Genomic DNA, 12,221 nt, shown 5'->3' on the forward strand with positions numbered 1-12,221 from the left:
AATCGAGAGATCTTAGCAAGGAGAAATTGGTCCCACTTCCAGTTGTCCGGTAAAGTGCACTTACATCGAAGTGGTGCAAAACCTCTGGTACCAAAAAATACCTCCTCGTCGGCTACCCAAAACCTAAATTACCAAAGTTTTCAAACCCCCGACAATGCGCTGTAAGTCCACTACAAGTCTACTATAACCAATCTAGTACCTTCAACCTTAACTTGTGCTTTACATGCTTTTTTCTCTCCCACCGTGCGATAAAACAAATCGCCGTTTTAGCTGCTCATGCGGTGACCATTTACCTAAGCCTATATCAAATCTCACGGTTCTCTGAAGGCATCTTGGTTGAAACTTTGAGCAGTGGTTTACATGAGCTTTTGGCTGTTTGCGCGGGGGAGAAAAGTTAATGGGCGTTTTTTCTGACTATCTACTTGGTAGAGGCGGGTTGCTACTAACAGACCTGAGGCCCTCGGGGTTTCTAGGCTCTCGAATTTGGAGATGACTTGAAGAAGCTAGGGAGGATGTAGATATACTCCCCGAAGATCAAAAACACACAGCCTATGGTAGTAAACAGCTCGATCCGGTACGTGGTGTAGGAACCACAGGCACTTACAGCGGTAGTAGGTGACAGTTATAGGTTGGGGACTTTTTATGGAATATACTATGGAGGGCTATGGACACTACAAACAATGATGGAAAACAGGCAAGTGATCAACATTTACAAAGGTACTCATGAATTTGTGCGAGTGATCTGACTAGCTACCTTCAACAAACGAAACAATCTGGAACGCTTCTGGCGCGTGTTTGTTGAGGTGTAGCAGGGAAAGAACATGCTGGGGCAGTTGATATGTGCTTTGATTGAGCCATTGAATAAAACCTGGGACCAATCCAAAAGGCCTTGACGTCGTAGAGAGCAAAGAAAAGAGGAAACCAAGGACCAAGGAGAGACGGAGAGTACAAATCTGTAAGAAGAACGTCTCTGTGTGGTGCCGAAAGAGAAAAACGTCTATTGAACCGAGCCAATCCTGAGACCCTGTGGTTATATCCAAAACGTGTTGCGCGACAAATCCAAAGACCATCTGACGTGCATCCATCCGATCATTCGAGGTGGCGGACCGGGGAGCGTCAGTGCAAAGCCAAAGGCGCTCGGCAGAGCAAGAAGCCACTTTGACGAGGGCAAGGTACCGATGAGTTGACCGGGCTGCGAATCTCGATGACACGTCGTGGACTCTGCCCAAAGAGTCTAGTCTCGGTTTGCCACAGGGCCGAAGTCTTTTGGCGCGCTTGGGTCCGTCGAGCCACTAGCATTACCGGACTGGGAATTTAAGTTACCGGAGTTGACATGGTGTGCTCTGGTTCGGCGTCCGGTGGGTTTCGTAACCCTGTTCTGTGTTTGTGATGCTGCTGTAGCTGGACCAGTGGCTCGTGGTCGCTGGCGGTCCAACATCCTCTTCTGGATGATCTTTTTCAGTTCCGCTCTCAACTCCAGCTCGATGTCTTCTTTCTCATTCTCCACGTGCTCGTAACCGTGCTCCTGGGCCACTTGTGCAACCGCGTCTGCCAGCACTGGAAGCATTTTCGGGAGACAACGATTGACGCATTTATCCACTTTCTGCTCGGGTACAGGCTGTTAGTGACTTGAACAAACAGCCTACGCTCCTCCTGCAAGCTGTTGGAACCCGTACCTGTACGGAAAGTCTCAAGCTATGGATGGGAGATGACTAAAATTACTCACCGTGGCATTGGCAGCGTTTTCCCGCAAAGATCTGAGTCTTTTTGCAACCATGTTGTCATTCAACCCTTTGGCGGAGGGGAACTCGGTAGCGAGCGTTTTGGCAATGAATTTGTGGGGTTTCCCGTCATTTTTGAGGAGCAACAGCCTTTTGTCCATCTTTGGGGTCCAGCGGTTGACACCTGAGTTGTCTGTCTGTCCTTGCTGTTCCTGAGGACCAGTGTTTGCCACGACGGGGGGCGTCAAGATTTGGTGTTGTCCAAGTCTACCGTGCGCCATAGGATCCATGTTGTAAACATCGTATCCCATGGGGACTCCAACCTGGGCATGCATTGGGGACATGTTGGCCCATGCTGGCTCCATCAATCCAGAGTACTGGTTGTAGCTTGTGAGAATCGCCTGGTTCGAATGATCTCCGTCCTCAATGCGGTTGCCGTATTGCTGAAACAACATCGGGTCAAGCGGGACTGCAACTCCTGAAGCAACATCAAGGTTTTGGCTGGCATGGGCGTGGTTCGGACTCGAATACTCCAGATTGTTGCCATCGTCTGCCATGTTTGGATGAGAGACTGGCGACGTGTTGAACGATGCAATGTCAGATGGTTGTCGAGCGTCGCTCATCTCATCCAGGGGTTGGGCCATTTCGATGTGATGGAATGTTGTCCTTGTGGGCGCGTGGTATCAGGAGGGTCGTCAAATTATTCGAGCGAGAGAGGCGTCGAGATCCAATACGAGGGCAGAAATGGGTCAAATTAAAGGCGAAGGATGGAGCGCCTTGCGGGAAAAGAATGTCGAGTGGAGGAAGAGAAGAAGGGGTCATGGTTGGAGGGGATAGCCAGGAACTTGAACAACGAGTGAACTCGTCGGCGGCATGAAGCCCCATCGTCGACGTCCAACCACCGTCGCAAATCGACCGGAAGCTCCATGGTATATGGCTTGGAGCTTGAAGTTGAGCCTTGCATGAGACTAATAACGACTGGCTTAAAGCCGGCTTCAAGCTGGCTTCAAGAAGACAGAAAAGATATGGCGGGGGGGGGGGGGGAGGGAAATCTGCCTTGGCAAACGCGATAAAATAAGAAGGGAGCACAGTTTGGAGTGTCGGTTTTCGGTGAGGCCTGGGGCTATTATAGAAGGAAGAGGCCAGTGGGTATGCGGGGGTTCCTTCATGACATGTCATCGAATGTCCATGCATTGTTTGATTGGACATGAGCGATGCAGACTTCGGCTTGTCACAAGCTCCGCTTATGCTGTGGCGTTCTCGTTTGCAGTTCTCGTTGGTCCCGGTCCGCCTTTTTCTGCAAAGCATGAAACCGGGCGCAATACCAGGCTTGAAACCAGGCACGATGCTAGGCGTCAAGCCAGGAACCATGCCAGGCGCGGTGCCAGGCTTGCTGCCAGTGGAGATTCCCACCTTTCTGGTCCAGGGAAGGTGCGTTCATCACTTCCGTCGTGCGTGATTGGACAAGACGATCTACCGTGGCGTTAACGGCCGGGCCATCAGAAAGAGACAGTTTGACTTGGAGTTCACTGCACCACCAGGACATTCAGCCGCGGATCAGCCAAAAATCAAAACTGCACGTAGGGAAGTTGTTGACGGGCCGGCGGCATGTTAATATGGCGGCGTCAAGTTGAGCGGCTTGCATAGGTCTATTCGTGCATATGGCTCGACGGCACGGAAGGGTTCTCTTTAACGGCTCAGTCATACTCCGAGATCCTTTTGTCCATGGTTGCATATTGTCGCCAGGGCACAGTATGCACATGGGGCATCATTAAGCCCTGATATACCACTCGGTTATAGGTCCCACCCTCTAAAAATCCCCATTTTAAACCAATAGACTTATCAAGAGAGCAATCAATGCATCAAACTAGGTCAGACCATCAGGCTGCCGGGTTCCTGCCATACGCACTGCTTGAACAAGGCTGATGATGTTGCCTCTTCAAGCGTTCACATTCCATACTTTACCTACTATTCGCCGATGCTCCAATCATGTCGGTTTGCCTTGGAGGCTCCCTGATGTGAACATCCACAAGTTTTCAAACTTCCACCATATATATTGACCCTAGATGCCCGACATGCTTTCCTAATTTTCTCCTGAATATCCTACATCCTACTCATATCCGTCAGGATTAAATCTTCCCCTTTCTTTCGTCGTTTGCCCTCGACGTCCAAGAGGTTTCTCGATACCAAACGAAATCAGATTACACGGCAGCATTCGCCATGTCTAATATGTTGGATGCCAGTCACCAACCCAACCCTCGGCCGGACGAGTATCAACCTGACTGGATCCCGCCGTCCAGTAGGGATCCCAACGGGACGCACTCCCTCAACGATCGAGGAGCATCCCCAACTGATGCCAAGAAGCTATCGTTCAAGCAGGTCTGTACGTCCCCGTTTACATCATTGCTAGATTTGGGAGCCCCGACTGACATCGACGTTGTCAACCCTTCAGATACTGGAAATAGCCATGAACAACGTGTCTGATCAGCTTCTGGCACTACTAGAAGAAGAGCTCGACAAGATGGAGGACGACAGCGAAGAAATTGAACAGCAGTCAACGACTACGCATCGGGACAGCAGGTTATAACACATTCGGGATCATGGATGGCGGTATCGCAAGGTCACGAACGAGCCAAAAGCTGGCAATGAGACCGTCACTCATTGTACGGCGTTGATTTTGGTCCTCGGAGAGTACTTCTGATATCTTGATTTTGCATTTGTCGTCATATGGATGGTGTCGTGTGCCTTGGAGCACCATTCAAAAGACAAGACCACACCTCAAGAGGAAACTTTTTTTTTCCGCCTTTTTTTTGGTCAGATGAGTGAAGCAAAGGGAAGAACGGGGTTGAAGTCTGATATCGCGGTGAGCACGGCTGCTGGGGTCCGCAAGAGTAAAATATGGGCCGGGGTCAATGTACATAAATCACGCGTGTTGCAATCCGTTGCGACATCTTGAAGACGGGAAATGGAAATGCAGCAACAAAAGGCATCTACTCTGCTTTGTTCTTTTCTGATTATTCGATGGCGTTTGGTAGTGCAGTGGGAGGCAAATCTTGGGTCCCTTTCCGTCATCATCATGCAGTGGAATCCAACAAACGGAAACGAGAGTCCGAGTTTGATTGTTAGCGCGATTCTTGGGACAGAACGTGTACAAAATAACACGGAAAAATAACAGGAGATCCAAATTCCAAGCAGTAAATTGGAGGGTGTATCTGAAGCTCTCGAAATGCATCTGCTTGATAACAGTTTGTTACAACGAATCTGGTGGCGTAAAGGTTGAGTTGGGCAGAGTGTGCAGTGAAGTCCAGTCCGCGCTAACGAACATTCCAGGGCAGGAGTGTACAGAAGAACAACTAGACAACCACATCCAAGAAGGAATGTTGGAGAGAAGATTCCAATCGAGAAAAACACACTTGGTTTACATTGATTCTTTTCTTGTGAGTTGGTGGAATGGTGGTTGAGTTGTGCAGAGTGCCCAGCGTGGTGAAGACCCGTGCCAAGCCAACAACGCTGCTAACCACCGCTTCAGACAAGAACCCATGTGTAACCCTAACCCGGATCATCATCTAGCTCCTCCCTTGCTTGGCTCCCAGTCGCAGCAGATATGATGATGACCAACTTGAACGTCCAAAGGTAAAAGAAAGGTAGGAAACAGAAATGCAAGAGACATGATTCGGTCTGTGGTCATCCCTGCCGTCTGGACTTGCATCTGCTCTTGCCTGGACCAAGATCGATTTTGGCTGCGTTCATACCCTGGGATTCAAGTGCCGGACCTTTCTGTCCAATAGCGAAGCGAGGAATGGTCAGCATTCCCAAGCGCACCCCGGGGTAAAGTGACATGGATCACCTTTCACATCACCTTCCTCAGCTTCTGATATCAAAACGCCGGCCCTTTGCTGTTTCTTCTATTTGCCTGCTGTTGCATTTTCCATTTATTTCATCCATCCATCATCCATCGAACTTTCCTTCCCGCTTCAAACACCAGTTGGAAATAACCAAACATCCATTTCCAACATCGCAATTCACACACCACTGTCATCAACCATACCATCAACCGACCCGACCAACTTATACCAACAACACCATGGTCTCGTCACCAGAAACATCGCCACTCCTCGGCGCAAGACCCACAACAACCGACCAGCTGCCTGCCTCAGAATATGAACCACACAGATCCCGCCCCGGTTCAATCCGCAGCATGCGCTCCTGCCTGACCAGCTCCTCCGTCACCGCAGCCGGCCCTTGCCCGCGCCAACTTCCATCCTCCGACAGTGCATCCTCCTCCTCCAAAAAGTCCAACCCCCTCGATGGTCTCTTCCGCGATATAATCCTCGGCTTCTCCGATGGCCTCACAGTCCCTTTCGCCCTAACAGCCGGTTTATCCACTTTGGGGTCAACCAAACTCGTCATCATGGGCGGCCTAGCCGAGTTGTTTAGTGGTATGATCTCCATGGGTCTGGGCGCTTACCTAGCAGGCGTAACGGAGCGTCAACACTGGGAGGCTGAGCACGCGCGTAAAGCGTGGGAAGTTTCCAACTTGCCGCAGCTGGAACAATCGGAAATTCTTTCTATTCTAGAAGACGACTACGGCGTTTCTCGCCCTACTGCCGCTGCACTGGTGCAGGACTTATCGCGAAAGGGGAACGAGACGAACTTGGTTCGGTTTTTGATGGATTTGCAGCTGCGGATGATGGAGCCTGATCTCAACCGGGCGTGGGTCAGTGCGGGCGTCATGGGCCTCAGTTATTTTGTTGGAGGACTTATTCCCATGGTCCCGTACTTCTTTATGGAGAAGACGGGAGAGGCGCTGTGGGTGTCGGTGGTTATCACGGCGATTATTTTGCTGGTGTTTGGGTTTGTGAAGAATTGGGTGACGATACGGACGAAGGAGGCGGGCGTGTGGGGAGCGGTGCAGACGTTGGTTATTGGAGCGCTGGCGGCGGGGACGAGTTATGCCATTGTTAGGTTGTTGGATTCGGAACATTAGGGGACCGCGGTGGGATATCCGTCGATGAAATGGGGGTGGTGGTTTATGACTGATGTTCTTGATGATATTCATGTTTGGGTTCGCATTGGGGGTTGGTTTTCGGCTTCAGGTCATCGGGTCATGTCATTTGACAGCGGCGGCGTTCAAGGCGTTTGAAAGGAAAAGTTCCGTCAATGATATGGGCAAGGTCATGATTCCAATGAAAGACAGTTGAATTTGAGGGAGTTGGTGAACACTTGTGATACCACCTGTGTCAATGAATCGATCTTGTCTCGTTCCATCAGATGTGTCGCGGTTTGTATGATGTAAGTCGAGCTAGTGTTCAACGTGTGGTTGTAAGTGTTAGTGTTAGTGGCTCGCCCGGGAAGGTCAAGACACCCTGGTGAGTGAACAAGGTGAAATCACACATTCTTTTGGGTAATACTTGGTGAATCTTAGGGAAAACTTATTTTTGATATCGGCTACCTACCAAAAGAGTCCGAGATATTATTATCAAATGGAAAATAATGATGAAATTGACTGCAAGGCTGCCGGCCGTCTCTCCCATATCCCGACTCCGATTGTTAGAGGCGCTAACACCGACCACTGAGCGCGCGTGCGCTACCCACTGCCCCTGCACTTGGCAACCGACCGCCCGAAATGCCAAGTCGGAGCGCCCGGGCCTCTGTGCTGTGCCGGCCCGAACGGCTTCTGTGACCAGCGCGTCAGATTCTCCCAGCCTTGGCCAGCGAGGCAATTGAACCCAATCTCCCGTCCCTCGATCTTGATGGTTGATATCGACGACTCCCGTGTCCCCAACCATTGTGACCCCCGCAATGCGCGACCGTTAGTACCCCGCGAAATCCCACGACACTATCGACGGACCGACAGCGACCTCTCGCCTTTTGCGAAACCCCGACCGATCTTTCCGTCCTCCGAACCTCGTATCCCCATTGAGAGATAAACAACGAATGAACCAAGCGATCATCTTCTCGTGGATCACGACTTTCGGTGTGGAAGCTTGGAAAAGTCTTGGAAGACGTCGATGGAAGGCGCAGAAGGCGGTCGATCTTCAGGGACCGGTGGGGGCAGCCCAGCCGTTGCAGCGAACATCCCGGCGAAGGGTTTAGCGGCTCAATGGGGGCCAATGACCGACATCTCCAGTGGACGATGGGGTTGGAGCAGGGGCGTGGAGACCGCCAATACGAACACTGGGAGAAAGACTGGCGTGGGAGGCTCGGCAGAGATCCGATGGACAGAATATTAGGTAGCTTGATGGTGATGGATGAAGACAAGATGGGAATTATATGAGGAGAAAAGGGGTAACTGAGGACAAAATAGGTGTTGGGAATAGCATTATGGATCCATGGTTGACTAGATACCATAAAGAGTCACAGGTCAACAACATGGATCAACACCTCACCAGGAACAACCATCACCTGACGTTCCAGATAGCCTGAAACAGAAACCCATATTTCTGTCAGACAAACCCCAGATTTCCGATCGTCTCATCTCATCCCGGCACCGCCTTTTCCACTTTCTCATCCACCACCATCACCATGGAAGTCCGATGGAAGCGGTCAGCCCCCCGTCCCGTTCGCATGTGACTGTTCTTCCTCCTTCCGTCGTATCCACCCTATCATCAAAATGTCTACTATAAACATCTCATCATCCCATCTTTGTTGTCTTCCACAGCTACGGCCTCCCTGACCTAGTGTAACCATCTCACCCTCTCATCAACAACACCGACGACAGCCAGCCAAAGCCAAAATGAGCGCCTTCCTCGGTCTAATCCCCCAATACCCAAGTCCAACCCTCGAACCACCACCTCCCTACGGCGGCACCTCCTCCCAACTCCGTCCCCTCCGACACCGCCGTCCTGCCTCTTCTCTTCCTTCAACATACACCCCCTTCCCCCCAGACGCACCATGTCCGCCCAACCGCATCCTCCTCCAAGGTTTCGAATGGTACTGTCCCCCAGATTTCCAACACTGGCGGCGTCTTTCCAAAATAATCCCCTCCCTAGCTCAGCTAGGCATAACCCAAATCTGGATCCCGCCCGCTTGCAAAGCCTCCTGGAAAACCGGTAACGGGTACGACATCTACGACCTCTTCGACCTCGGTGAATTCGAACAAAAGGGCTCTCGCAAGACAAAATGGGGCAGCAAGTCAGAACTCCAACAACTAGTCGCCATCGGCGCACAATACGGTGTCTCGGTGCTCTTCGATGCAGTCCTGAACCACAAAGCCGCAGCAGATTTCAAGGAACCCGTTCTTGCTCGACGAGTCGACCCCAAGGATCGTCGGGTGGTGTTAGACGAGGAACCCTCAGAAATCGAAGCATGGACTGGTTACGACTTCCCCGGCCGGCAGGGCCTCTATTCGCCCTTACGCTGGTCAGCGCGCCATTTCAAGGGTATCGACTACGACGACTGTCGCAAGGAGAACGCCATCTGGAAATTCGAAGGCAAGGAATGGTCTGAGGACGTGGACGAAGAGAACGGAAACTACGATTACCTCATGTTCGCCGACATCGACCACGCACATCCGGAGGTAAAGCGCGATATTTTTCACTGGACGTGGTGGTTAAAAACCCAGTTACCCCAGCTCGGCGGACTACGGCTCGACGCAATCAAGCACTACTCCTACGCCTTCGTCCGCGAACTATTGGCGCATATCGACCGCCACGTCTCCCCCGGCTTACCGGGGTCCCCAGACCAGTGGTACATAGTAGGCGAATACTGGCGCGAAGACTCGGAATTTCTGGCGAGATACATCGAGTATATGCACCATCGGCTTTCGCTGTTCGACGTGCAGTTGGTTTCGAACTTCAGCCGTATCTCGCAGGCTTCGGAACATCTGCAATCTTCTGCCACCGCGCCCGGAATAACATACGGTAGCCCCGACACGGACCTCCGGTTATTGTTCGATGATACGCTATGTATCTGGAAACCGCACAACACTGTGTCGTTCGTGGTGAACCACGATACCCAATCTGGTCAATCGCTGGAAACGCCCATAGCGCCGTTTTTTATGCCTTTGGCTTACAGCTTAATCATGCTGCGAGCAAATGCGGGAGTGCCGTGTGTTTTCTGGTCGGATCTGTATGGTTCCTTCGGGGTTACTTCCACCAGCACTCCTGACTCGGAAGACGACTGTTCTTTGAACGACACGCCACTGCCCGACCCGCAGCACTGGAAACCACCCATGTGCGGCGGACAGGTTCTGCCGAAGTTGATGCTAGCTAGAAGACTTTGGGCGTACGGCACGCAACATGATTACTTTGATCACCCGCATTGTGTCGGGTTCACGAGAACTGGGCATTATAGCCAGTCTGGAGGCGCGGGAGTTGCGTGTGTTATGGCGAACTGGTGGGAGCATGCTAGTAAGAGGATGTACGTGGGTGTGGAACATGCGGGCGAAGTTTGGACGGATTTGCTCAAGTTTTGCCCGGGTGAGGTGGTGATTGATGAGGAAGGATGGGGAGTGTTCCCTGTTGCGGCCAGGAGTGTGGCTGTTTGGGTTAGTAAGGAGGCGGAAGGGAGGGAGGGTGTTGATGCGTTTGAGTTGTAAGTGTTACCTCCTGGTTTGGAACGCTGCGAATGGTGACTGACATTTGATGACAGGGACACCGATGTGTACGGTTTCAACAAGAGGCAGCAGGAGCAGGCGTACGAGAGTCAGAGAGGACCAGCGGCTGAGGAGGAGCCAGAGGATTGGATGGTTGCTGCGAGGGGAGCAGCGGCAGAGTACTTGGCAATGACCGGGTCCGATTAGATGCCAGAGTGGAAGCTGACTGGATATTCATTCCTTGGCAGTGTGATGTCTAGGCCAGATGGGAGATGACGGGGGGGATGATCAAGCACTGGTTGCCACATTGGGAAGTATCACCACTGCATACGAGACATAGTCATAATGTAATGCTTATTACCAATACTACAGGAACTTTCTAGCGTCCAAGGTCATTAGGATTACCAGTCCGGTACGGACCATCACTGAACTCTCTCGTGTCCATGTCTCTTCTCTCGTCCATTGCTCACCACGCCAACATTACAACTTCCCATATCGATCATCTCCCAAATTTAGTGTCCTCCAGCGATCCCAAAGCCGGATCACTCATCCCTCCAACACCCACTCTTGACACTCCCACTGATGCACTGAGTAGTACAATCCAAGCCCACCCTGGTATCTTGCACCTTGCCGTACACATGCTCTCCCACCACGCACTTGTCCAACACCTGCTTGCCATTCCGAAAGAAGTATCCAGGCAGCGCTTCTACGATGCTGGCCCCGTTTTTCCTTCCCTGGCGCAGATTGTCCGCCCAGCTGACGCAGCACTGCTTCTGTGTCGATGCGACAAACAGGCACACGGAGCGGGGAGAGTAGGGGAGGAATGAGACTTTGCGATTTCCATGAAAGGGGGGATGGGGATGAGAGGTGGGCGTTGAGGTAGCGATGGTGGACATCTTGGTTACGGCGCCGGTCTTGTTCAAGGTGCTGGCGGGTGTGACGGAGGGGACAGAAGAGGCAGGGGCCTTGTTATGGTCGCTGCAGTTGATTTTGTTCGCGAAGTATGGAGAGCCCCTGTACATATCTCCAATGATATCATCAATCAGCACTCCGCAAAGGTCGGCGGAGGCTGGGTAGTCGTAGCGGGTGGAGCATCGAGCTGGGCCGGGTTCGGGTGAACAGGCTTCTTTCGGAGCGGCGGAGTGGTTGGAGGCGAAATGGGCGGGGTCATCGGCGTACCTTTTGAAGTCATCGTCAGTATGGATCTTCAGATGCCTGAGGGGGTGTGGCAAGAGAGCGAAAGGTGGACAGGAAGGAAATTTTGTGATGGGAAAGGAGTGTGAACAGTGGAGGTAACTCACTAGACGACAGTACCAAGGTATGAGCCCTCTTCGTGGTCATCACGGTTCTTGGGGACCTCATATTGGAAGAGCTCGAGGATGCGGAGGCCAACAGGGATCGAGACATCATAAGAGCCAGTGTCAATTGGACTGGTGGCGTTGGTGTTGCTGGTGACACTTCGCAAAGTGCGATGGAATCTGGGGACGCCAGACACGTTGCCTGTTGAGGGACCAGGAAGAGCGGAAACGCCGAGGAGATCACGAGTACCCAACCAGCCAAGGATGACCAAAAGTGCCTGGGTGGTGATCATCTTGATGGTGGTGATAAATGATGCTGGTGATAACAATTATTGGGAATGATGTTTGATTGCGAAGAAGAACAAAAAGAAACCTGGGCGACGAAAGAGAATTTAAATACCCATGAAGAGAAGGGGAGAGAAGAGAAGGAAGACGACGGGCATCCAGGATGATGGGAAACATGGAAACACGACCCAGCTTGTGCTTTGGTGGGTGACGACTGAGTGTTCTTTGAAGAATGATTTGAGGAAGGAAAGGGTGATCTCAAGGTTGTTATGGAAGGCACGACGGGCACAATCAGCAGAGACGAAGCATCGGAATTGACTTGAAGTCTGCGACGAACCCCACCTAATATTCCGACACAATAAGGAAGCCTCCAACAGATGA

The 12,221-nt window shown here is 51.7% G+C and overlaps 5 protein-coding genes across 5 annotated transcripts; 3 read left to right on the forward strand and 2 right to left on the reverse strand.

Moving 5' to 3' along the window:
• Positions 1-641: 641 nt before the first annotated feature.
• Positions 642-2,760, reverse strand: SMAC4_08541 (uncharacterized protein). The gene is made up of 2 exons (XM_066090814.1): positions 1,727-2,760; positions 642-1,603 (listed from the first exon to the last, which is right to left on the reverse strand). Exons 1-2 carry the CDS (start codon positions 2,363-2,365, stop codon positions 1,235-1,237), a joined length of 1,008 nt encoding a protein of 335 aa, XP_065947611.1. The 5' UTR covers positions 2,366-2,760; the 3' UTR covers positions 642-1,234.
• Positions 2,761-3,820: 1,060 nt separating this feature from the next.
• SMAC4_12797 (uncharacterized protein) lies at positions 3,821-4,872 on the forward strand. The gene is made up of 2 exons (XM_024655951.2): positions 3,821-4,100; positions 4,174-4,872. The coding sequence occupies exons 1-2, from the start codon at positions 3,942-3,944 to the stop codon at positions 4,306-4,308; spliced, it is 294 nt and encodes a 97-aa protein (XP_024510946.1). The 5' UTR covers positions 3,821-3,941; the 3' UTR covers positions 4,309-4,872.
• Positions 4,873-5,559: 687 nt separating this feature from the next.
• On the forward strand, positions 5,560-6,986 carry SMAC4_08543 (uncharacterized protein; the record flags this gene model as incomplete). The annotated part of the gene is made up of 1 exon (XM_003345993.2): positions 5,560-6,986. One exon carries the CDS (start codon positions 5,560-5,562, stop codon positions 6,706-6,708), a length of 1,149 nt encoding a protein of 382 aa, XP_003346041.2. The 3' UTR covers positions 6,709-6,986.
• A 1,471-nt stretch (positions 6,987-8,457) lies between these two features.
• Positions 8,458-10,464, forward strand: SMAC4_08544 (uncharacterized protein; the record flags this gene model as incomplete). The annotated part of the gene is made up of 2 exons (XM_066090815.1): positions 8,458-10,256; positions 10,314-10,464. The coding sequence occupies 2 exons, from the start codon at positions 8,458-8,460 to the stop codon at positions 10,462-10,464; spliced, it is 1,950 nt and encodes a 649-aa protein (XP_065947612.1).
• Positions 10,465-10,595: 131 nt separating this feature from the next.
• On the reverse strand, positions 10,596-11,819 carry SMAC4_14032 (uncharacterized protein). Its single transcript, XM_066091741.1, has 2 exons — positions 11,555-11,819; positions 10,596-11,436 (listed from the first exon to the last, which is right to left on the reverse strand). Exons 1-2 carry the CDS (start codon positions 11,665-11,667, stop codon positions 10,800-10,802), a joined length of 750 nt encoding a protein of 249 aa, XP_065947613.1. The 5' UTR covers positions 11,668-11,819; the 3' UTR covers positions 10,596-10,799.
• Positions 11,820-12,221: the final 402 nt, after the last annotated feature.

This window comes from Sordaria macrospora, chromosome 6, assembly GCF_033870435.1.
Source record: "Sordaria macrospora chromosome 6, complete sequence".
Classification (NCBI taxonomy): Eukaryota; Fungi; Ascomycota; class Sordariomycetes; order Sordariales; family Sordariaceae; genus Sordaria; species Sordaria macrospora.

Coding starts and splice junctions, on each gene's coding strand:
- SMAC4_08541 (XM_066090814.1), bottom strand. CDS start 2,365: ATGGCCCAACCCCTGGATGAGATGAGCGACGCTCGACAACCATCTGAC. Junction 1,604..1,726: donor AAAACGCTGCCAATGCCACG/GTGAGTAATTTT, acceptor GTACCCGAGCAG/AAAGTGGATAAATGCGTCAA.
- SMAC4_14032 (XM_066091741.1), bottom strand. CDS start 11,667: ATGATGTCTCGATCCCTGTTGGCCTCCGCATCCTCGAGCTCTTCCAAT. Junction 11,437..11,554: donor TTGGTACTGTCGTCTAGTGA/GTTACCTCCACT, acceptor TGACTTCAAAAG/GTACGCCGATGACCCCGCCC.
- SMAC4_12797 (XM_024655951.2), top strand. CDS start 3,942: ATGTCTAATATGTTGGATGCCAGTCACCAACCCAACCCTCGGCCGGAC. Junction 4,101..4,173: donor AGAAGCTATCGTTCAAGCAG/GTCTGTACGTCC, acceptor TCAACCCTTCAG/ATACTGGAAATAGCCATGAA.